The following is a 26,307-nucleotide window of genomic DNA, read 5'->3' on the forward strand; positions in this document are numbered from 1 at the left end:
TCATTTACCTCACTCCTGTGCATTCACAAACATGCACTCAAATTAATTTAGTCATTATTATATTCCCTCTTGTTCTGACCCCACCTTCTACCTTAGTATTTCCTACTCTAGTGCTATCTGTCTCACCCAGTCCTTTTTGCAACTTGTTTTTCCTTTCTAATGCGCCATCCTGGTTCTCATCCCCCTGCCAAGTTAATTTTAACCCTCCCCAACAGCAGTAGCAAACAGCCCCGCAAGGACATTGTTCCTTGGTCCGTTAAGGTGCAATGCCACCGGCCTCAACAGCCCCCACCTGCCCCAGAACCGGTCCCAATGTCCCAGGAATCTGAAGCCCTCCCTCCTGCATCATTTCTCCAGCCATACATTCATCTGTTCTCATCTGGGCTCCTGCGGTCGCCGTTCCAGGCTTCTGCAGTCACACCATCTCCCACTCCCTGGCACTTCCAGTCTTTCGCGATAGTGCAGTCTTTCACATGATGCCATGTGCCATATCTCAATGAAAGCTGGGCCAAAACACACTGATGTGTGATGAGGCTTTATTGAATAAACTGGTCTAACTTAACAAACATTATGGACACACATGAATGGAAAAGTTTTCAAAGTGAGAGCTGTTAATTTTTTTACCACTCCTTGTTCTGGACAAGAACCCAGGCTGGGGCTCTTCTCTAGGAAAGCTAGGACTGAATGATGATTTGATAGCTGTCCTTAAAAAGATGAAGGAGTTTGAGCAATACACACAGATATTTCCACATAGAATCATAGAAGGAGGCCATTCAGCTCCTCGTGTTTGTGTTGGCTCTCTCTCACTCCCCCACCTTTTCCCCATAGCCCTGCAATTTTTTTCCCTTCAGATAATTATCCAGTTCTCTTCTGAAGGCCTTAATTGAATATGCCTCCAGCAAACACTCAGACAGTGCATTCCAGATCCTAACCACTTGCTGTGTTAAAGTTTTTCCTCATATCGCGGTTGCTTTTGTCAATCACCTTAAATCAGTGTCCTCTGGTTCTGGATCCTTCTACAAATGGGAGCAGTTTCTCCCTATCTACTCTGTCCAGACCCCTCATGATTTTGCACACCTCGATCAGATCTCCTTTAAATTTTCTCTTCTCCAAGGAGAATAGCCCAGCTTCTGCAATCTATCCCTGTAACTGAAGTTCCTCATCCCAAGAACCATTCAGAATTTTTTTCTGCACCTTCTGTATTGCCTTAACGTCCTTCCTAAAGTGTGGTGCCCAGAACTGGACACAATACTCCAGTTGAGGCTGAACCAGTGTTCTATTCAGGTTTATCATTACATCCTTGTTTTTGTACTCTGTTGCCCAATTTATAAGGCCCAGTATCCTGTACGCTTTATTAACCTTTTTCTCAACCTACTCTGCAACCTTCAATAATTTGTGCACATATACCTTCAGGTCCCTGTTGAATTTAATTTCCCCAAGTTGTTGTGGTGGGATTTGAACTCATTCCTGGATCATTAATTCAGGCCTCTGGATTGCTCGTCCTGTAACATAAGGCTATGCTACTGTTCCTTGCCATTTGTCAAGCGCAACCATAATTAGGGTCCATAAATCTAAGATAGTCGCTAGTAATTTCAGTAGGGAATTCAGGACAAAGTTTTGTGGTCAGCATGTGGCCCATAATGTTAAGAGGAGGAGTGTGAAATATTAGGTACGATAAGCATAATGAGAGGAAGTACTGGAGGATCTGACATTCGTGAAAGTGGATAAATCGCCAGGGCGGATTGGATTGCATCCCAGGTTGTTAAAGAAAGCCAGGATGGAAATAGCGGATCGGCTGAGGGTCCTCTTCAAATCCTCACTAGATACAGGAGAGGTACCAGACAATTGGAGGTCTGCGAACGTTGTACCATTGTTTAAAAAAGATGCGAGATATAGGCCAAATAATTATAGGTCGGTCAGTCTGACCTTGGAGGTGGGTAAATTGTTCGAATCAATTCTGAGGGACAGGATAAACTGCCACTTAGAAAGGCACGGATTAATCAGGGATAGTCAGCATGGATTTGTTAAGGGAAGGTCATGTAAAATGAAAGCCTGTGAGATGCAGGGGAATGTGGCAGGTTGGATCCAGAATTGGCTCATGGCCAGGAAACAAAGGGTAGTAGTCGACGGATGTTTTTGTGAATGGAAAGCTGTTTCCAGTGGCGTTCCACAGGGCTCAGTGTTGGGTCACTTGCTGTTTGTGGTATTTATTAATGATTTGGACTTAAATGTGGGAGGCATGATTGGGAAATTTGCTGATGATACAAATATTGGCCATGTAGTTGATAGTGAAGAGGATAGCTTGGACTCTAGAAAGATATCAATGGTTTGGTTGAGTGGGTAGAAAAGTGGCAAATGGAATTCAATCCAGATAAGTGTGGTAATGCATTTGGGGAGAGCAAATAAAGCGAGGGAATACACAATAAAATGGAGGATATTGAAAGGGATAGAAGAAGCGAGAGACCTTGGATATGGCAGGACAGGTCGATAGAGTGGTGAAGAAGGCAAATGGAATGCTTTTCTTTATTGGCCGAGGTATAGAATTCAAAAGCAGGGATGTAATGCTGGAACTGTTTATATAAAAAAAAAAGGTTGGTTAGGCCACAGCTGGAGTACTGCATACAGTTCTGGTCACTACATTACAGGAAGGACAAAATTGCTCTGGAAAGAGTACAGAGGAGATTTACAAGAATGTTGCCAGGGCTTGAAAAGTGCAGCTGTGAGGAAAGATTGGATAGGCTAGGGTTGTTTTCCTTAGAACAGAGGAGGCTGAGGGGTGACTTAATAAAATTGAGGGGCCTAGATCGAGTAGACAAGAAGGACCTGTCTCCCTGGTGGAGAGGTCAATTACCAAGCCATCAATCAATGTTACCGCTCTGATTGAAATATCTCCCCTCTGATGTAAGAGCCTGAGATTGCCAAATGCCTGTTTAGCTGAGTCCCCTTCTGGGCTTATTGAATGAGAACTGTTGTTACCAATAGTCCAACTTACAACCCATCAACCTTGTGATTTTTTCCCATTGTTTCAAAGCTGTATAAACTTGCCTAAATATATAGTTTTATGTTTGATTTGTACCTCTGGGTATCTAATTAATATTTAGTATCACCAAAGCCATTAGTTATTCAGTCCATAATGCTGTATTTGACATTATAAATGTTATAAATTAACAGATTTCTGCTCAGGCAATAGTGGTAAAATCCAAACTTTGTGTCAGGCATGCTAACACTATTGTGTTCTCATTCATGGGCCGTATGAGACCAGGCTCAGACTTTCCCTCAGACTTTCTTGCTTCTTGCACCATACTTCCTGAAGCCCTGTCTGAGTAGGTGGACTGTTTGTCTAACACTGAGGCTTTCTCCCTTCTAGGTTCAGTATAAAAAGCTACAGAGTTCCTCTTCTGTCTGGAAATGCTGGTAACTTGTGTTGATCCTTTCCATGTTTTGTGTCTGACCCTAACATAGTCTGATCAAGGGCAATTACTGAGTGTAAGCTAACAGAACAAGGCTGCAGCTGCATGAAGTTCCTGAGTAGCATGGCGAGAGTGGAGGAGGAACATGAGAGTTGTTGAACCAGGACAGTTCCAAGCTGGGAAATAGCAGTTGGAACTGCGACAGAGCAGAGTCTGACAGATTCCAGATATACGAGGACATGAACTGGGCAACCACTGTCTGACACGTGGGGAGATGCCCTCAAGTCAACATTACTGCAGAGTGATGAGTGTAAGATCCAGTTAAACAAAATCCAAATGATGTTCAAGGCTTGGAGACATCCATAAGTGGACTTCTTTGGGTGTCCACCAGCACTAAGTTTATGATCAGGAAGACAGACCACACCTTGAGACTAGATGCTGTCTCTTTGTTTGGAACAGAGATGTATAGAAACAGGACAAGGCTCTTCAGTTCTGAGTCTGCTTTGTCATTCAGTTAGATCGTGGCTGATCTGTACTTCAACTCCATTTACCTGCCTTTGATCCAGATTCCTTGATACCGTTACCTAACTAAAATCTGTTGATCTCAATCTTGAAAATTTCAGTTTCACATCCTTTTGAAAGAGTGCATTGCACATTTTCGCTAGCCCTTGGGTGGAAAAAAAATGCTTCCTCATTTCACTCCTTAATAGCCTAGCTCTTTTTCCTAAAATATAGACCTTCCCGTTTCTTGGTATTGAGCTACATTTACTACCTTTTTCCTGCTGTGGTAATCTGTGTCCTGTAATGTCTGATATCTCTTCCCAACACGCCCTCCCCATACCCTTTACCCAGCCCATATTCTTGTGTCCTATAATCCCAGACACCTCCCCACACCCTTTACCCAGCCCCTAATGTGTGTTCTGTAATCTCTGACATCCCTCCTCAATGTTCTCTATTCTCTCTAATTTGATACCATCAGAGAATGTTGATATAATTCCTCTTGTGTGCATGTTGTATGCCTTTATACAGAAGAAGTCCCTTCACAGGTTGCCTGGGGTACATCACTGTCTACATTCTGCTGATGCAAAAAAACATGCATTATTCATGCATTCTTTGCCTACTGTCCCTTAGCCAAATCCTTCTTGTTGCAGCCTTTTAAAACCACAGCCTTATTTTACACCTAGGAGCTCACTATTGCATCTGGGACCACTTCAGAAGCACTTGATTGGCTGTGAAGTGTATTATGACATTGTGAAAGGCACTATCAACGCAAGTCTTTTTTTTACCATGGGCAAAGCTACAGGAGGTGATTTTTAATGGTAGGTCATTGTGTTACAGCTGGTAGTTGCAACAACCTGTATGGGAGTGAAACACCCAATATTCAGTCAAAGGAGGTTTGACTTCTGTATTGTCGATGAGGCATCCCAAATCAATCAGCTGATCTGCCTGGGCCCCTTATTTGCTGCTGATCGCTTTGTGCTGGTGGGAGATCATCAACAGCTGCCGCCCATCGTTCAGAACTCAGATGCCAGGTATGATCTTTAACCAACTTCAATCTGACCTACATTGGAAGATCATCTAGTCTGTAATTAATAGGGTTATGTAGACAATCCATCATCTCAAAGGAGGGACCTGTGCAAGGTGGACAAGTTGCACCTGAGCAGGGCTGTGGCCAGTGCCCTTGCTGTGGGAAGGGTTAAATTAATTTGGTGGGGGAGGGGAACCAGGATGATGCATTAGAGGAGAAATGCGGTGTGTAGAGGACTGGGAGAGACAAACACCATTAGAATAAAGAGTAGCCCAGAAAGGGAAAGGATCAGACCAGGGAGAAATGCAAAGCAGAGTAAGGTGGTTTTGGAGCACACATGCATAAATGCAGGAAGTGTGGTAAATTAGGTTGGTGAGCTGCAGGCACAATTTGCCACATTGGATTATGATATTGTGGCAGTGATGCAAACCTGGCTCAAATAACAGCAGGAATGGAAACTTGGCTTTCCTGGCTACGATATATTCAGGAGGAAAATGAGGAGAGGGGATGGCAGTATAGATCAAAGATAATCTTACAGCACTTTACTGAAGATGGATGCAAAGTACTCATTTAGTACCTCAGGGATAATGTTCGAGTGCTGTAAGGCAGACTCTACTTGGTCAAGGTTAAGGAGTAGAAGAGGTGCTATTATGTAATTGACTATACTGTCTGCCAACAAGTAGTGGAAAGGTGGAGCAGCAAATTTCAGAAAAATGTAAAAATAGTATGTTGAGAATGGGGAACTTCAATTGTCCTAATAAAGATTGGGGGAAAAAACAGTGCAAAAGGCAAGGAGGTGGGAAAATTCCTGAAATGTGTACACCAACTTTCTTGACCAATGTGTTTCTAACCCAACAAGGAAGGAAGCAGTACGGGATCTAGTTCTAGGGAATCGAAGTGGGACAAGTCGAGCATGTTTCAGTGGGAGAGCATTTGAGAAACAGTGGTCATGATATTATGTTTTAGAGTAGTTATCGAAACGGGTAAGGAACAATCAAATGTGAAGATATTTAAGTGGTAGAGGGCTAATTTCAGGGAGTTGAAAGGAGATTTGGCCTAGGTGGATTGGAAACCAAGATTATCGGTTAAAACAGTAAATGAGCAATAGGCGGCCTTCAAAGAGAAAATAGTTTGTGTGCAGAGTAGACCCATTCCAATGAGGGGAAAGGAAAGGCATCCAAAGCTGGAGCTTCCTGGATGACTAAACATTATAGAGGTTAAAATGAGACAGAAAATGGATGCTTATGATAAACGTCAGGCTCATAATATGATAAAGAAGCCAAATGCAGAGAACTGAAGATGGAAATAAGAGGGACAAAGAGAGTATATGAGAAAAGATTTATGGGTGTCTTAAAAAGGAACACTAAAGTCTTTTAGAAGTATAAATAGTAAAAGGGTAGTTAAAGGATGGGTGGGACTGATTAGGGACCAAAAAAGTGATCTTGTGGAGCAGAAGCCATGGCTGAGGTACTGAATAAGTACTTTGCACCTATCTTCACTAATGAAGAGGAAATAATTTAAAAGTTTTCAGTGATTTTGCAGGTCTTGGTCACTTTGAATGGTAGCTTGTGAGAAAATCAAACATGCCAGATGGTATCTTCTAGTTACTGGTTTCTCATTCATACCAGTTGTTGCTTATAACTAATATTTCCTTTAGAATTTAGTTGTTGCACATGGCCCTTTTTTTTTAAGTGCATGGTCCCTTTAAATTTTTTTGCATGGCCACGCACGCATTATTTGTCACAGAGCAAGGCGTGTGCAGCTTAGAGGGAACATTGTCTGTAACTGAATATGTTCAGTCAGTCACATTCTGATTGGTTATGTGTTGATTATTTCAACCAATCATACTTTATTTTATAGCGTGGGGTGACCTATTTTGCAGTGTTTTGACCTCACTGCAGTGAAAACTCTCTTGCATCAGCTTCTGGTTCTAATTTTAACCTCTCCAAGAAATGAGGGCCATCTTTCATGGGGTTACAGTATGAGAGTATGTCAGTTTATTAGAATGTTACCTATTGTAAAACTGATCCCTCTCCTGCTCCAACATGTACACACCCACACCCACACCATCACACCCACACACCACGCAAACACCAACACACCAACCCAGACCATCTCACCTGCACATCATGCCAACACCATTACACCATGCCCATTCCATCAGCATGCCTGCACACCACACCAGCAGTGCACACTACACCTGCCCATCCATACACGCCATGCCCACAGGTGCATAACAACACACCGCACCTGCATACTGCTAATTTAATGCATTTTGTGTCAACAGAGCTCTGGGAATGGATGAGAGTTTGTTTAAGCGTCTGGAGCAAAATTTTGATGCAGTCGTTCAACTGAATGTTCAGTACAGAATGAACAGGTAGTTGCTTTAAATTAAACTTATGATCTGTTTCAGTGATTTCTGCTGTCCCATAACAACCCTTTCATCAACCTCCACAGCACAATTATGTCACTCACCAACAAGCTGATATATGAGGGAAAGCTGGTTTGTGGGTCAGAACAAATAGCAACTGCAACATTACAGCTGCCCAAGTGGAGTGAGCTCATTGAATTCAGCCTGCAAGATACTTGGTTACAAGATGCTCTGGAGCCAAATAAGCCTGTTTGTTTCCTGAACACAGAAAAGGTGAGGTGATCTTAAATTCTGCACTGAAGGTAACCCACAAGGCTTTCTGTTGGGTTGTGCTGTTCTGCACCTAAACCAATAGAGGCCAAATCTGGAATCTATGTAATTCAGCAGCACTGATGCTCATAACATGGCCCGGAGCCCCCCCTCCCCCAACCTTCTGGCACTTGACACAGAGCCTCCATTCATTACCTGCTCAGCTGTGCAGTATTAAAACCACTGCATTCAGGACTGTTCCCATTTTTTTCTTACTCTTCAATATGGAAATGAGAACATAAGAAATAGGAGCAGGAGTAGGCCATTCAACCCTCAAGCCTGCCCCGCCATTCAATAAGATCATGGCTGATCTGTCCCAGTCCTCAACTTCTCTTTCGGGCCTGCTCTGCCTAACCCTCGACTCCCCAAGATTTCAAAAATCTATTTACCTCCTCAAATACATTTAGTGACCTAGCCTCCACAACTCTCTGAGGCAGAGAATTCCAGAGAAATGGAGTGTTGTAAGGAGGCAACTTGCACACACAGGCACTTGATAAGAAAACAGCTGTGGATCTGAGGCAGTGACAACAGAGCAGGAGGAAAGGGGGAGAGCGGCCCTCGGGGTGGAGGGCGAGAGTGGCAGCCGAAGAGGCGAAGTGGCAAAGCAATTCTTTTGAGTAACTTCTGTGTGAGACCATTTCATCAGCTGTCTCTGCTGCTTTCTTCCCCACTAGCCAGTGGCGGCACAGTGGCGCAGTGGTTAGCACCGCAGCCTCACAGCTCCAGGGACCCGGGTTCAATTCCGGGTACTGCCTGTGTGGAGTTTGCAAGTTCTCCCTGTGTCTGCGTGGGTTTGCTCCGGTTTCCTCCCACAAGCCAAAAGACTTGCAGGTTGGTAGGTAAATTGGCATTATAAATTGTCACTAGTATAGGTAGGTGGTAGGGAAATATAGGGACAGGTGGGGATGTTTGGTAGGAATATGGGATTAGTGTAGGATTAGTATAAATGGGTGGTTGATGTTCGGCACAGACTCGGTGGGCCGAAGGGCCTGTTTCAGTGCTGTAATCTAATCTAGCCCACGGGGCAGGCCTCCCCTGAGATCCCCTCCCTGTCCTGGCCATGAACTCATATTTTTCTTTAGTTTCTCTCCCTTCATGCCCTCTCAGATATCATCTTGTCCATGAGCCCACTTCCTGCTCCCTTTACCCTATTCCCACTAAAATGCTGACCGCCCAACTTCCCCTCCTGGCTCCCATGTTAGCTGATAGTAACAGTTTTCTCTATTCAGATACTGTCTCTATCTCCTTTAAATCTGCTGTCATTACCTGTCTCTGAACCCACTCTGAGCCTTGCAAACAATCTGCTCCAACTCCAACCTCCCTTTCCTCTCCAAAGACCTTGAATGTGAGGTCGCCTCCCAAATCCATGCCCATCCTTCCTGGAACTCCATATTTGAATACCTCCGATCAAATTTCTGCCCCTGCCACAGTACCAAAACTGCTCTTATCAAAGTCACAACTGATATTCTTTGTGACCGTGACAAAGGTAAACAATCCCTCCTCATCCTTCTTGGCCTGTCTGCAGCCTTTGACACAGTTGACCACACCAGCCTCCTCCAACACCTCCACTGTCGTCCAGCTGGGTGGGACAGTTCTCACCTGGTTCCATTCTTATCTATCTAATCATAGCCAACGTACCACTTGCATTGGCTTCACTTCCTGCTCCTGCACCGTTACCTCAGGTGTTCCCCAGTGATCTATCCTTGGCCCCTCCTATTTCTCATCTATGTGCTGTCTCTCCGTGGCATCATTCAAAACAGTGTCAGTTTTCGTGTGTAAGCTGATAACACCCAGCTCTACCTCACCACCACCTCTCTCAATTCCTCTAAATTATCAGACTACTTGTCCGATATCCTGTACTGGATGAGTAGGAATTCAATCCAATTAAAAATTGGGACGACTGAAGCCATTGTCTTTGGTCTTCGCCACAAACTCCATTCCCTAGCTACCAACTGCATCCCTCTCCCTGGCAACTGTTTGAGGTTGAAGGAGACAGTTTGCAACTTTTGTGTTATATTTCATCCCAAGATGAGCTTCTGACCACATACCCATGCCATCACTACGACCACCTGTTTCCACCTCTCTAACATTGCCAGACTTCGCCCCATCTAATCTCATTTGCTGCTGAAATCTTCCTCCATTCCTTCATTACCTTTAGACTCGACTATTCCAACGCACTCCTGCCTGGTCTCCCACATTCTACTGTTTAAACTTGGTCATCCAAAACTCTGCTGTCCATGTCCTTACTCAAGTTCACTCATCACCCCTGCACTCGCTGACCTACATTGGCTCCCAGTCAAGCAATGCCTAGATTTTAAAATTCTCACCTTTGTTTTCAAATCTCTTCATAGCTTTGCCCCTCCTTGTCTCTGTAATCTCCTTCAGCCCCACAACCCTCATATCTGCAATCCTGTAATCCTGGTCTCTTGTACATCTCCAATTTTAATTGCTCCACCATTGATGACTGTGCCTGCAGCTCTCTAGGCCCTAAGGGCTGGAATTTCTCCTGAAACCACTCGACCTCTCTTTCATCCTTTTAGACATCCGTAAAACCTGCCTCTTTGACCAAGCTTTTGGGCATCTGCCCTAATATCCTATGTAGCTTGGTGTCAAATGTTGCTTTATAAAGCTCTTGTGAAGTTGCTTGGGAAGCTTTATTATGTTAAAGGCACTATGAAAATACAAGTTGTTGTGGGATTTGGCTGTGCATTACGTGCTCTTAACTGTTGGATATAATTTGCTACACACTTTTGTACAGTGTATTTTATTTGGGGCCTGATATGTTTGCCTTATGTGCAAGGTACCAGCCCCAGAGATGGACGAACAATGCGGACTGAGTAACCTGACCGAAGCTGAACTGGTGTACTGTCTGACAACAGTGCTACTCAAGGTATGTGTGTCTGACTCTGGGAACTCTGTGCATCACACTGATTAGTGCCAAGGTGATATATTGGAGCAAACAGCACTCATAACAAAAGCAGCAGTCAGTGTAAACAACTTCCGCCATCTTCCGTTAATATTTCTAGGGAGTGCCTCTGCACATTACACAATGTTTTCTGATCTGGTTTCAGAATTGGTCAAATGGAATCAATCGAGTGAGTGAGGTATTTGAAGTGTCCCTATCTAATTGAAGCTTTCTGGAGACAGTAGGATGTGCGTGCGTGCGTACATATTTAGAGAGGGTATGTGCACGCGCAAGATGAATGGGTGACCAAGAAATTGATGGGAGAAAATAGAAAATGAGAGCTAAATTAGGAAGGAATATAGAAGTACATTGTAAGAGCTTTTACAAGTGTGTAAAAAAAAAAATCAGTGAATATGAATGTTGGCATATCCCTTAGAGGCAGAGACAGGCAAATTTATGTTGGGTGTGGAAATAGCAGAGATGTTAACTAATTATTTTTTGTCTGTCCTCACATTAGAGGACACACACAACATTCCAGAAATTGTGGGGAACCAAGGGTCTAATGAGAGTGAGGAACTTGAGTAATTATATTAGTAAAGGAAAATACTGGAGAAATTAATGGGACTAAAAGCTGAAAAATCCTCAGGACCTGATGGCCTCCATTCTAGGGATTTAAAAGAGGTGGCTGCAGAGATAGTGAATGCACTGGTTGTGATCTTCCAAAATTCTCTTGATTCTGGAATTTGCCCAGTGGTTTGGAAGGTAGCAAACATAAGCCCGTTATTTAAAAAAGGAGGGAGAGAAAACTGAGTTATAGGCCAGTTAAGGTAGGGAACATGCTAGAATCTATTATTAAGGACAGTTGGGACATTACTATGATTCGACAGAGTCAACAAGGTTTTATGAAACGGAAATTGTGTTTGACAAATTTATAGAATTTTTGGAGTGTGTAGCTAGCAGGGTAAATAAAAGTGAAAACGGTGACTGTAATATACGTGGATTTTCAGTATGCATTCGATAAGGTGCCACACGAAAGGTTGTCGCACAAGATTAAGGCTCGTGGTTGGGGGTTAATATATTAGTATGGATTGAGCATTGATTAACGGACAGAAAACAGAGTAGGGATAAACAAGTAATTTTTGGGGTGGGTTGCTGCAAGGATCAGTAATTGGGCCTCAGCTATTTACAATCCATATTAATGAATTAGCTGAAGGTGGCTACAGTGAAAAGCCAGGTGGGAAAGTAAGCTGTGAGGAGGATGCAAAGAGGCTGCAAAAGAGACGTAGACAGGTGAAGTGATTGGGCAAGAAGGTGGCAGATGGAGTATAATGTGGGGAAGTGAGAGTTATCCACTTTGGAAAAAATGGAAAAGCAGAATATTTTTTAGAAGGTGAGAGACTAGTAAATGTTAGTATTCAGAAGGATTTGGATTTCCTTGTTGTCATGAAGACCCCCCACCTGCCAGAATGAGGCATATTAATTTTGTCATATTTTAATTTTTTTTAATTTATGAACCTTAATTTTAAACTGTTGCTGGAGTGAAGAAATGACTTGTTTTAAAAGAGATCACTGGACACTTGCCTGGAGGACATTTGCATACTAAGAGACCGTGCTTGGAGAGACAAAAGAAATGCTCACTGATTCAATAAACAGAGATTGGGCTAGGCAATGTTGATCCACATCTTGTTGGGGTAAGAGACAGCAGTGCACCGCCCCCCACTGAGAGCTTCGAAATCCACAAATGCAGAAATTTGTTAAACAGTTAGTCACATGACTAACATGCTGCCCAACTTGGAGTTTTGAATTGTGCTCACAGGACAGTTTGGTCAGACTGCAGAACAAGAACCTGGAACAAGACAGCCTCTCTCCTGGCTAGCTCTCTCTCGCTTCCTCACAAGCCTCCGGACCCACTGAAGACATGTAAACCGCGAGAGAAAAGACTGCTACATCGAAACAAGTCGAAGCGTGCACTGGGCCCCAGTGAACAGCAAGACTTACCAGCAACCAAAGACTCCACATTGAACACAAAGGACTGTATAAAAAAAAAACTACCAGATATTGCCTCAGACTTTTCCCCTTTATTCCTTTCACTTTTTCTGTCTCTATCTGCATGTGTGTTCATCATGTATGCATGCTAGCATGGTCTGTTGCGTAGTCGTTAACTGAATTACAGTTTAAGAATAATAAACTTCCACCTTTCTTGTTCAAATCTAAGAAAACCTGTCTGATTTGATTTTATTTGCCTTTCAATTGGAAAGCAGTGAACAAGGATTCACTGAGGGGGAGCTAAAACACGGTATTTTAAAAAATTAAACCCTGTTAAGGTTAAACCAGGCAAAGGCTGAGAGAGAGCCCCTAGACCCCTTCTTACCTGGTCGTAACATTGTACACAGCACAAAGTTAACATGCAGGTTGAGCAACCAAATAGGAAGATGAATGGTATGAAAGATGCTGGAAATCTGGTTTTATTTAAGGCAAATGGTATGTTAGCCTTCATTGCAAAGTGTTTGTTCAGGTCTTGCTGCAATTATACAGGGTTTTGGAGAGACCACTAATACAAAAGCAAAATTCTACGCACGCTGGAAATTTGAAATAAAAACAAAAAGTGCTGGAAGTACTCAGCAGGTCTGGCAGCATCTGTGGAGAGAGAAACAGAGTTAACGTTTCAGGTCAATTACCTCTTGTCAGAACTGAATCATTTGAACAAAGGTCATCGGCCTGAAATGCTGCGTTGATTTGGTTCCTTCAGATCCTCACAGGACTGTGGGACGGTGTAGCAATTTAACCATTTCTTTTAGCTTCCTTAGCTCATGTGAATAATGCAGCCTCCCCAGTGAGGTGGATCTCCTGTCTAGTTTGGTATGCAAAATGTACCTCAGTTTGTTCCTCTGTTTGCTCACTTAACCGAAGCTGGTTTATTTTCTGTGCAATGTCTGGGCATTATACTGAAAGTCAAGAGTTTCTCCCACACTCTGTAGTTTAGCTCCTTGGGTGACTGTAGTATGTTGTACTGAACTGCACTGATAGGAAGAATCAAGGTTTCAATCTTTGGTTTGTTAGCTGCTCCCACCACAATTGGTCGTAGTGCCAGCTACAATAAAAGGAGACAGTCATTAAGCCAAGGTCCCCACTCCTGACCACTGACCCTCCTGGATGGTGGTCCTGTCTAGATGTCAAATGAAGATAGGATCAGCTTTATGTTTTAGATGGGAGTGAGGGACTAAGACACTAAAACTCTAGCCAATACGTTTGAAAATATCCAGACTGTGGCATTCCTTGGCTTGCAATCTTTTCTGCCTCCTACAATCAGGCTTTTGGAAACCAGCCTTGGTTATTATCTAACCACTATATATTCTGATTTGCTTGTTTACTCTTGAGCTTTATAACTTTGATGTCCTGCTTTCTGTCTAGTAGGCCTTCCAAACTCAGCTAGAGTACTTTGGGTAGTCTTATACACCAGATAATGTAAATAATTTAATACTTTTAAATAACCTAAAACTCTAGGTAATCTCTTCAGATAATCCAATTTAAATAATTAGCCTAATATTCAACATAAAGAACAAAAGAAAGACATATCACCTTTCATGACCTCAGGGCGTCCCCAAAGCTCTTCACAGCTACTGAAGTACTTTTTGAAGTGTAGTTGTAATGTAGCCAATTTGCACAAAGCAAGTTCCCACAAACAGCAGTGTGATGATGACTGGCTAATGTGCTTTAGTAATGTTAATTGAGGGATAAAAATTTGCCAGGACACTGGAGAGAACTCCTGTGCTCTTGTTCTACATTTATCTGAGAGTGCAGATGGGGCCTTGGTTTAATGTCTCATCCAAAAAACTGCACCTATTATAGTGCGCCCCCCCCCCCCCCCCCCGCTTCAGCCGCGAGTCCTGCTCCTCCCGCAGTGCAGCGCCCCTTCAGTCCTGCTCCTCCCGCAGTGCAGCGCCCCTTCAGTCCTGTTCCTCCCACAGTGCAGCGCCCCCTCAGTCCTGCTCCTCCCACAGTGCAGCGCCCCCTCAGAACTGCACTGGAGTGTCAGTCTAGATGATGTGCTCAACTTTCTGGAGTGGGACCTAACCCGCAATCTTATTCTGAAGCAAGAATGTTGAGACAGCTGATAACTAATACAAATAATAATTTATTACTCTTAATAATTAATTACTCTTAAAATAATCAATGCGCTTTAAATGTTTTAAAACCCTATAAATGTCCTAATGCTCTAAATTGATCTGTTGATTCATTCACAAAAGTAGTTTGGTAAATTGACAGTAGGTACGACAGTTTTCCTAGAGTGGGAAGGAAGCTGTGTTTGATGTTTCTGTGGTTGACCTGCACTCATGGATTGTTTTGTATACAGGCTGGATGCAGACCCTGTAACATTGGGATTATTGCACCATACAGACTGCAACTTAAAGCAATATCAGCCGTGCTGATGCGGGACAAAGCCTTCAGTGCCGTTGAGGTCAATACGGTGGACAGGTACCAGGGGAGAGACAAAAGTGTTATCATTGTGTCCTTTGTTAGGAGTAACAGTGAGGGAAAGGTGAGTGAACTGACACCTGTTACTGTATAGTGTTACAAATCCATGTTATGGATCTAAAATTAAAGCAAAATACTGTGGATGCTGGAAATTTGAAATAAAAACAAAGTGCTGGAAATACTCAGCAGGTCTGGCAGCATCTGTGGAGAGAGGAGCAGAGTTAACGTTCCAGGTCTGTGACCTTTCATCAGAACTGGTAAAGGTTAGAAATGTAATTGATTTTAAACAAGTAAAGCAGGGGTGGGGGGAGTGAAAGAGAACAAAATGGGAAAGTGTGTGATAGGACAGGGGGCCAGAGAGATTAACTGACAAGGAGGTCATGGGGCATAGGAAAAGAGAGTGTGCGAATGGTGTGGTGAAAGACAAAGCATTAGTGTAGAGAGTGTTAATGACAGAATAATGAACAGCCCTAGCCAAAGGCACTAACATGAAAAACCCAGTTTAAGGCAGGCACATGGTTTAAAAAAAAAATGATAAAACAAAATAAAATAATAAAAAAGGGCCAGTCATGCTCTGAAATTATTGGACTCAATGTTCAGTCCGGAAGGCTGTCGAGTGCTTAATCGGTAAATGAGGTGCTGTTCCTCGAGCATGCGTTGATGTTCACTGGAACACTGTAGCAGGCCAAAGACAGAAATGTGGCCCTCTGTCCTATCACACACCTTCCCTTTTTGTTCTCTTTTCCCCACCCCACCCCTGCTTTACTTGTTTAAAACGTATTATATTTCTAACCGTTGCCAGTTCTGATGAAAGGTCACAGACCTGAAACGTTAACTCTGCACCTCACTCCACAGATGTTGCCAGACCTACTGAGTATTTCCAGCACTTTGTTTTTATTTCATGCTATGCAACTGTTGTGTAATCCAGTGGGAGGATGTTAACATCAACCCATGATAGCTGGGTCTGTTTTTAATATCCAACCTTATTTCAAAATCATCTGTAATTGTAATTATTAACTGTGAGCCTTTGTGGCTGTTGGTTTGACGGCCTTTCCCCCTCCAAATAGGCTATTTCATTGGAATGGAAATGGTTCCAACCTTTAAAAGGATGCTCCATGATGAAGTGATTCACAATTGGAGTTTCTTTCGGGGTTTACAGTTGTAGGCACCCATTTAAAGCCTAGACGAATGACTAGGGCCCACAGAAGCAAGAATATCAGAAGGTGAAGTGAATTGAGAAATTATCACTCGGGAAGCTAAGCTGAACAGTTCTAGGGGAAAGGAAATCTGCAGGAGTTGAGTTCCAGTTTTGAGGTTCTGGAAATCAGTGAGAACAGAAGGCTGTTCTAGTCCTTAATTTGCACACTAAGGATATATGGGGAAGAAGTGTGGTAGACATCATGCCATGTGAACGGTAAGGCAAAGTTCAGAGGAAGATTGACCATTTGAAGTGTTGAGAAAGAGAGACAAGAAAGGATATGATGGGTTACGGGAGAAACTGTTTCTTGTATTCTGTTACAAATGTCAATGAAGCCATTCCAGGTTTGTGCAGTACTATTCCAACCTTCAACACATGGCCACTGCAGAGATTTAATATTTCTCAAGAAAAGAGGCATAAACTTCTCTCATTGCTGAATCAGATTGTAAGGTGAGTGGGAAGGAAACAGTGAGGTGAAAAATGTCAATGGATTGAGGAGGACTATAGCTGGAGGTTGTCAAAGTTGAGAGCTATTAGCTGCTAGTTAGAATTGAGAGAAACACTCATTTCATTGCCCTATCAAAGGCTGTAGAGCGATCAGGATATATCATTCAGTCATCGTGCTCAGAGCTGAAGGTTGAGTGCGCTGAGGGCATGTAACCCAATAGAAGATGAGGAATCATCAGCGGAAGAGTGGACATGGCTGGACAGTAAGTGGAGGAGGCAGTGTGAACGTGATGTGGCTTTGTATGTTTTTGATTTGGATTTCTCTTCAAATCTGAACAAAAAAGGTTTAAAATTTTTATATATATATAAATATAATCTGTAGTAAAACCACAAACCTGAAACTGCTTGACTTGCATGTATCGTGCATGATATTTCCACAGTGAAAGGAGATAACTGCACTAAACTTGCTTTCTTAACAGCTAGGAGAGTTACTGAAGGACTGGCGAAGACTCAATGTAGCCCTGACTCGACCCAAGCACAAGCTGGTAATGATTGGATGCATGTCGACATTGTGTCAATATGCTCCCCTCAAAAAATTACTGGATCACTTGAAGACTGAAGAAATGATATCCTTTACAAGCGACAATGTGTTTAGAGAATAAAGGATGTATAAATGTCAGAGATCAGGCATTGAAGTAATGGGTAAGAAATCTTTGCTGGGAGTGTACTACAGGCCTCCAAACAGTCAGGGTGAAATAGAGGAGCAGATATGTAGGCAAATCTCAGAGAGGTGTAAAAATAATAGGGTAATAATAGTAGGGGATTTCCAATTCCCCAATATTAACTGGGATAGTCTTAGTGCAAAAGGCTTAAAGGGGCTGGAATTCTTTAAGTGTATCCAGGAGAGCTGTTTGAGCCAGCACGTAGAAAGTCCTACAAGAGAAGGAGCGGTACTGGACCTGATCATAGGGAATGAAGCCAGACAAGTGGTAGAAGTGTCAGTGGGGGAGTATTTCGAGGATAGTGACCATAACTCTAAGATTTAAGGTAGTTATGGAAAAGGAGAAAGGTGGATCGGAAATAAAGGTACTGAATTGGGGGAAGGCCGATTTCAATGTGATAAAACAGGATCTGACTGAAGTGGACTGGGAGCAGCTACTTGTAGGAAAATCTACATCAGACCAGTGGGGGTCATTCAAAAAGGAAATAGTGAGAGTTCAGGGCCAACGTGTACCCGTTAAGGTGAAGGGTAGGACCAATAAGTTCAGGGAACCCTGGATGTCAAGGGATATAGAGAATTGGATAAGGGGAAAAAAAAGGAGGCTTATGGCAGATTCAGAGCGCTGAAAACAGCGGAGACACTAGAGGAGTATAGAAAGTGTAGGGGGGTTATTAAAAAAAAAAGGAGAGCGAAGAGCGGACATGAAAAAACACTGTTGGGCAAGATAAAGGAAAATCCCAAGGCATTTTATAAGTATATTAAGGGCAAGAGGATAACCAGGGTAAGAGTAGGGCCCATTGGGGATGAAAGTGGCAATCTGTGTGTGGAGCTGGAGGACGTAGGTGAAGTTTTAAATAATTACTTTTCATCTGTGTTCACTATGGAGAAAGACAATGTAGGTGTGGAGATTGGGGAGGGGGATTGTGATCTACTTTAGCAAATTAGCATTGAAAGGGAGGATGTATTAGTGGTTTTAGCAGGCTTAAAAGTGGATAAATCCCCGGGCCCAGATGAGATGTATCCCAGGCTGTTATGTGAGGCAAGGGAGGAGATTGCAGAGACTCTGACACAAATTTTCAAATCCTCTCTGGCCACAGGAGAGGTACCAGAGGACTGGAGGACAGTGAATGTGGTACCATTATTCAAGAAGGGTAGTAGGGATAAACCAGGTAATCACAGGTCAGTGAGTCTAACATCAGTGGTAGGGAAACTATTGGGAAAAAATTCTGAGGGACAGGATTAATCTCCACTTGGAGAGGCAGGGATTAATCAGGGATAGATAGTCAGCATGGCTTTGTCAGGGGGAGATCATGTCTAACAAATTTGATGGAGTTTTTTGAGGCAGTGACTAGATGTGTAGATGAGGGTAAAGCAGTTGATGCTGTCTACATGGACTTCAGTAAGGCTTTTGATAAGGTGCCGCATGGGAGATTGCTCAAGAAGGTAAGAGCCCATGGGATCCAGGGCAATTTGGCAAATTGGATCCAAAATTGGTGTAGTGGCAGGAGGCAGAGGATGATGGTTGAGGGTTGCTTTTGCGATTGGAAGCCTGTGACCAGTGGTGTACCACAGGGATTGGTGCTGGGGCCCTTGCTGTTTGTAGTGTACATTAATGATTTAGACGTGAATATAGGAGTTATGATCAGTAAGTTTGCAGATGACACGAAAATTGGTGGTGTCGTAAATAGTGCGGAGGAAAGCCTTTGATTATAGGACGATATAGATGGGCAGAGGAGTGGCAAATGGAATTTAATCCTGAGAAGTGTGAGGTGATGCATTTTGAGAGAACTAACAAGGCAAGGGAATATACAATGGATGGTAGGACCCCAGGAAGTACAGAGGGTCAGAGGGACCTTGGTGTACTTGTCCATAGATCACTGAAGGCAGCAGCAGAGTTAGATTAGGTGGTTAGGAAGGCATATGGGATACTTGCCTTTATTAGCCAAGGCATAGAATATAAGAGCAGGGAGGTTATGATGGAGCTGCATAAAATGCTAGCTAGACTGCAGCTGGAGCACTGTGTACAGTTCTGGTTGCCACACTATAGGAAGGATGTGATTGCACTGGAGAGGGTGCAGAGGAGATTCACCAGGATGTTGCCTTTCAGCAATGAAGAGAGACTGGATAGGCTAGGGTTGTTTTTCTTAGAGCAGAGAAGGCTGAGGCGGGACCTGACTGAGGTATACCAAATTATATGGGGCGTAGATCGGAAGAAACTTTTTCCCTTAGCAGAGGTGTCAATAACCAGGGGATATAGATTTGAGGTAAGGGGCAGGAGGTTTAGAGGGGATTTAAGGAAAAATAAATTTCACCCAGAGGGTGGTTGGAATCTGGAACACGCTGCCTGAGGGGGTGATAGAAACTGGAACCCTCACAACATTTAAGTCTTTAGATGAGCACTTGAAACACCATAGCATACAAGGCAACGGACCAAGTGCTAGAAAATGGGATTAGAATAGATAGGTGCTTGATGGCCGGCGCGGACACGGTGGGCCGAAGGGCCTGTTTCTGTGCTGTATGACTCTATGGAAACTAAGCTGAGATGCAGCCCAGACAGATGAGTCATAGTCGTAACGACACAGAAGGAGGTCATTCAGCCCATCGAATCTATGCCGGCTCTCTATCGAGCAATCCAGTCAGTCCCATTCCCCTCCTGTATCCCTGCAAACTTAATTCCCTCTTAATTCCCTCAATTTCCTTTTGAAATCATTCTTTGTCTCCGCTTCCATCACCCTTGTAGACAACGAGTTCCAGGTCATTACCACTCACTGCATAAAAAAAGTTCACCCTCACATTCCTCCTCCATCTCTTGCTCAGAACCTTCAATCTGTGTCCCCTCGTCTTTGTATCATCAACTAATGGGAATAGCTTTTCTTTGTCTACCTTGTCTAAACCTGTCATAATCTCATACACCTCAAATCTCCCCCAACCTCCTTTGCTTCAAGGAGAACAACTCCAGCTTCTCCAACCTAAACTTGTAGCTAAAATCCCTCATCCCTGGAACCATTCTGTTAAATCTCCTTAGCACCCTCTCAAGGACACTCATCCTTCCTAAAGTATAGTGACCAGTACCATATACAAGATGCACTGCAGCTACTCACCATGCCTCCTTCAACAGTACCTTCCAAACCTGCGGCCTTTTCCACCTAGATGAACAAGGGCAGCAGATGCATGGGAACACCACCACCTGCAAGTTCCCCTCCAAGCCACATACCATCCTGTTTCAGAAATATGTCGTCATTCCTTCACTGTCACTGGATCAAAATCCTGGAACTCCCTCCTTAACAGCACTGTGGGTGTACCCGCACCAGATAGACTGCAGCAGTTCAAGAAGGCAGCTCACCACCACCTTCTCGTGCTATTTGGGATGGGCAACAAATGTTGGCCTTGCCAGTGACGCCCACATCGCCTAAATAAATAATAAAGTTAGGGTCTAACCAGAGCTTTATAAAGGTTCAGCATAACTTCCCTGCTTTTGTACTCAATAACACTATTAATGAAGCCCGATATCCCGTATGCACTCTCAATGTGCCCTGCTACCTTCAAAGATCTATGCACATGAACTCTTAAGGTCCCTCTGTCCCTGTACATTCTTTAGAACTATACCATTTAGTCTATATTGCCTCTCCTTATCCCTTCTGCCAAAATGCATACCTCACACTTCTCTATTAAATTCCATCTGCCAGGCTATCTGTGTCTTCTTGCAGGCAATTGAAATCATCCTCACTGTCTGTTGCACCAAGTTTGTTATCGGCAAATTTTTAAATTTTACTGTATTCCAATATCCAAGACATTTATGTACATCAAAAATAAAGCAGTGGTCCTAGCCCTGAACCTTGGGGAAGACCACTGTCTACCTACCTCCCGTCTGAGAAACAAGCACTGACCACAACTTGCTATTTTCTGTCTATAAGCCAGCTTTTATCCAAGCTGACATTGACCCTCCTATTGGATGAGCCTCAATTTAGTTAACCAGCCTTTTATGTGGTAGTTTGTCAAATGTTTTCTTAAAATCCATATAGACAACATCCATTGCTTTCCCTTCATCTACCTTCTCTGTTACTTCCTCACAAAATTCAATTCACGATCTGTCTTTTACAAATCCATGCTGGCTCTCCCTAATTAACTCAAACCTCTCAAGTGCCTGTTGATTTTTTTCCCCCTGATTATTGTTTCTAAAACCTTACCCACCACTGTAGTTACTAGAATGTCCTTACACCCTTTCTGAATAAGGGTGTCACATTTGCAACCATCCAATCCTCTGGCACCTCTCCTGTATCTGGGGAAGATTGGAAGATTATGGCAAGCCCTTCTGCTACCGCCAGCCCCACTTTTTTTTAAGCAACCTGGATGCAAGCCATCTGGGCCAGGTGACTTATTCAATCTCAGCATAGCCAGCCTTTCCAGTACATTTTACCTATCAATTTTCACCTTATCCCTTACCTCAACCATCTCTGCTTCTACTGATATTTTGTCAGCCATTCTCTTAGTAAACACCGATACAAAGTACTCATTAAGTATTCACGCCTTGCGCTGCGTCTCTAAGCATATATCACCGTCTTTGTCCCTTATAGGTCCCACCTTTTCCTCTTACTACTCATTTACTATTTACATGTCGGTAGAAGATTTTTGGATTCCCTTTATGTTAACTGTCATTCTATTCTTATTCTCTTTTTGCCAGTCGTAATTTCCTCTTCACATCCCCTCTCAAATTATTGTATATGGCCTGGTTTTCACTTGAATTCACCTGACATGCATCGTACATCCTCTTTTTGTTTCATCATATTCTCTATTTCCCTAGACATCCCAAGGAGCTCTGGCTTTAGTTCCTTTAGCTTCCCCATCTCTTCCCCCCCCCCCCCCCCCCAAAAAAATCCCCTTGTTGGATTGCATCTTGCCTGTACCTGAAACATCTCTTCCCTCAAGATCACTCATTGTACCATTGCAGTTATTTCCTGTCTGTCTTTGGTTCTATTTTACCCTCGCTAGATCCCCCCATTTACATTGAACATAGCCCTCTTCCAATTTAGAATTTCTACTTTAGATTGTTCCTTGCTCTTCTCCATTACTAATCTAAACCTTATGATACGATGATCACTCTTGCCGAAGTGTACCCCACAGGCACTTGGTCCACCTCATTGTCCAGCACAGATCCAACAATGCCTCCTTTCCAGTTGGGATGAGAACATACTGGTCAAGGAAGTTCTCCTGAACATATTTCAGAAATTCCTCCCCCTCCTTACCCTTTACTCTAACATCCCAACTGATATTTGGGTAATTGAATTCACCCAATATCACCACTCTATAGCTCCTGCACATCTCTGATTTCCCTGCAGATTTGCTCCTTGATCTTTCGCTATTTGGAGGCCTATAGAATACCCCAGTAGCATAATATCCACCTTTTGATTCTTAACTCTAACCAAATGGATTCTGTCCTTGCCCCCTCAGGGATATCCTCTTTCCAACACGACAATGTCTTCCCTTAATCAGTACTGCCAACCGACCTCCCTTTTTGCCTTCCCTATCTTTTCTGAACACTTTGAATCAGTCTGTTAGGATCTGGAATGCACTGCATGAGTGTGGGTGGTGGAAGCTGTTCAATTGCGGCTTTCAAAAGAGAACTAGATAATTACCTGAACAGAAAAAATGGGCAGGGAGTGCGACTAGGTGAGTTTCTCTTCAAGAGTTGGCATGGACACCACGGGCCAAATGGTCCCCTTCTGTGCTGTAACCATTCTATGATTCTATGTACATCGGGCCCTCCAGCAAACGGGGGTGGGCATTGGGTTGTCCCGCAGGCGGGGGTCTGTCTATCCTGTCTTTTCTGGGGGTGTCGTGTTAAGTGAGGTCACTTTTTGTACAGCTGGGAGCAGATATTGCTGTGATTTCACGTTTTCATTTAACAAGAAGTTCCTGGCTCATTATGCTCCCCCTACCTCTCGATCCAAAAAATGCCTCAGGTTCCTTTGCCCAATAGGAAAATTGACAAATTATTGTGGTGTGATCACAGGTTTCGTGTGGATGACTGGTGCCTGTCTATAGGATTGTATGCACCAGTCTGGGAACTTTGCCAACTGCTGACACTTTAACTGTCTTCATGCACAGGGAGCCTTGGCCATGACTGGTTACTAATTTCACTTCATAGCTGAGTAATTCTATGGACTTCAGTCTCTCCACAATGCATGATCATGACATTTCCTCATTTTCCTTAACCAGCTTTACATCATTGACCTTCCCCCTGCAGCACACACAATTACTTCTGTGAAATGACTGCGTTCTTTGTCCTGAATAAAGTGAATGTGGTGAGCTGCTGCTCAGTGGTACATGCCTATGACAAGAACATGTTTACGCCAAAGCTCGACCTCTGTCTACTTCCTGGATAAGCACTGCTGCTGTGGTCTTAAGTCTGTCAGTCAGTTGGATCTATTATCTCCAAAAGTCAAGTTTCAACTAATTAAGCAATGTGATAATTTCTGTTCAGTCAGTTCTGAATAGATTTGAATTTCTTTAACATTACTTCGATGTCCAAGACTGTCAAATCACTACTGGGTCATTTAAAGTTAACTGCATAATGTTCAAAATCATGTTCATTGCCCACACACTCCACTGCCCTAACCTAATGGTAACACCCCAAACCATACCATATTAACGTGTAAAGCCCCCAAGCCGCAACGTATTACCTTGCAACATTCCCATACTGCATTGTATTAACGTACAACATTCCCATACTGCATTATATTAACGTGTAACATTCCCAAACTGTGTCGTGTTAACATGTACCATCCCCATACTGCATCGTGTTAACGTGTACCATCCCCATTTACGTGTACCATCCCCATTTACGTGTACCCTCCCCGTACTGCATCATGTTAATGTTCAACAACCCCCCCACACTGCAATTCATTGACATGTAACATCCTCCAAAGCGCATCATGTTAATGTGTAACACCCCCAAATCATTATTGCAATGCCCAACTCAGACTCTATCCTATCACTGTGTGACATCCCCCAAACAGTGTGCTAATGGTGTAACATCCCTCCCTGACCATATTGTAGCACTGTGATAGTTTGAAACATTTTAGATGACTTTGTTGGCTGTTGCTATGATGGGGAATTTTAGTTCTTAACGTGTTTGGACTTCACTCATCCCACGTATGTCCAAACTATTTACAGAAATCCCGTTTACTACTTTTGTGCGACTTTGCTGTGTACAGCGTGCACAACATAACCATTTTGTTTTTCATTCAACAGTGGAGGATAAACAGTCCACACCTTCTCAACCATTATTGTGCTTAGTGGACATGAGAGGTGTATTAAATCCTAGTCATATAATGGGGGTGGGATGTGGGGCGTGGGGATGGAAGAGGTGAACACTGGCTCACTGGGGTGGGGACCTCTATGTCTGGTGCAGTGGGGAACACTATTTCTGGTACGCAGAGATTGGGGGTAACTTTGTCTGTATAATGTACAATTGATGAGATTTCCGAAAGCAGTTATGAGCTAATTACCATTGAAAGAATCCCCCGTCTGTTAAGTACCATACCTGCTGATGTACCAATCTTAATGCAAGTTGATGCTGGAGCTGCACTACAATTTTTATAAATTCAATAAAGATTAAATTGTTAGCAAAATTAATAAATCGTCATTTTTCAGTTTTACATTGAAATCTTTTGTTCTGCAATGAGAACTCCTTCGAAGGGAATAATAGGGATACACAGTATGGGGAGTCTGATTTTTTTTATTCATTTGTGAGATGTGGGCATCACTGGTTAGGTCGGCATTTATTGCCCTTGACCCGAGTGGCTTGCTAGGCCATTTCAGAGGGCATTTAAGAGTCAACCACATTGCTGTGGGTCTGGAGTCACATGTAGGCCAGACCAGGTAAGGACAGCAGTTTTCCTTCCTTAAAGATCAGTACTGAACCAGATGGATTTTTAACAACAATCGACAATGGTTTCACAGTCACCATTAGACTAGCTTTTAATTCCAGATTTTTATTAATTGAATTCAAATTTCACTATCTGCCATGGTGGGATTCAAGCCCAGGTGCTCAGAGCTTTAGTCTGGGCCTCTGAATTGAAGTGACATTACCACTTTGCTACCATCTTCCCCTTGCAAAGAGCTCCTACTTTGACAATAAACTTTTGTCTTATTCTGGTGTACTTCAGGTTAGTTGAAGTCCCGAGTTGTTACCGTTCTGTTACTTGCTACAAATCTCATTGTTTCTTGTCCACTATTTGGTACTCTGAAAATGTTAACCAACCCTGACATTCTTAACTCTCCACTGGTTGGGGTCATACCTCGCACAAAGGAAGACGGTGGTGGTTGTTGGAGTCCCATCATCTCAGTCCCAGGACATCGCTGCAGGAGTTCCTCAAGGTAGTGTCCTATCCCTAACCATCTTCAGCTGCTTCATCAATGACTTTCTGTCCAACATAAAGTCAAAAGTGGGGATGTTTGCTGGTGATTGCAGTGTTCGCTTGCATTCACAAATCCTCAGAAATGAAGCAGTCCATGCCTACATGTAGCAAGACCTTGTCAGCATTCAGGCTTGGACTGATAACTGGCAAAATAGCATTCACGTCTCACAAATTTCAGGCAATGACAGGTTATACAGGTTTATCATAACTAGCTTATTTTTGTACTCTACGCCCCTATTTATAAAGCCCAGGATCCCATATGCTTTATTAACCATCTTAATCTACCCTGCAACCTTCAACGATTTGTGCACATATACCCCCAGGTCCCTCTGCTCCTGCACCCACTGTAGAATTGTACCCTTTATTTCATATTGCCTCTCCTTGTTCTTCTGACCAAATTAATCACTTCACACCTCTCTGCATTAAATTTCATCTGCCACTTGTTTTCCCATTCCACCAGCCTATCTATGTCGTCTTGATGTTTACTATCCTCTTCATAGTTCCAAGTTTTATCATCTGCAA

At 43.2% G+C, this 26,307-nt stretch overlaps 1 protein-coding gene across 4 annotated transcripts in view; it reads left to right on the plus strand.

Moving 5' to 3' along the window:
- Positions 1-24,975, plus strand: part of dna2 (DNA replication helicase/nuclease 2) — a 130,648-nt gene extending 105,673 nt beyond the window's left edge. For 2 of the 4 annotated variants that reach the window (XM_068052384.1, XM_068052386.1), the window contains 7 exons: positions 4,749-4,942; positions 7,226-7,315; positions 7,396-7,582; positions 10,419-10,508; positions 14,878-15,063; positions 17,124-17,270; positions 23,588-24,975. In XM_068052384.1, the coding sequence (XP_067908485.1) occupies positions 4,749-4,942; positions 7,226-7,315; positions 7,396-7,582; positions 10,419-10,508; positions 14,878-15,063; positions 17,124-17,270; positions 23,588-23,635 (942 nt within the window). In that variant the 3' untranslated portion in view covers positions 23,636-24,975. Of the gene's footprint in view, positions 1-4,748; positions 4,943-7,225; positions 7,316-7,395; positions 7,583-10,418; positions 10,509-14,877; positions 15,064-17,123; positions 17,307-23,587 lie in introns of those variants that run through there. The other 2 variants (XM_068052385.1, XR_010977040.1) reach the window with 2 other exon arrangements.
- The last annotated feature ends 1,332 nt before the right edge of the window (positions 24,976-26,307 follow it).

Source organism: Heterodontus francisci, chromosome 20 (assembly GCF_036365525.1).
Source record: "Heterodontus francisci isolate sHetFra1 chromosome 20, sHetFra1.hap1, whole genome shotgun sequence".
Lineage (NCBI taxonomy): Eukaryota > Metazoa > Chordata > Chondrichthyes > Heterodontiformes > Heterodontidae > Heterodontus > Heterodontus francisci.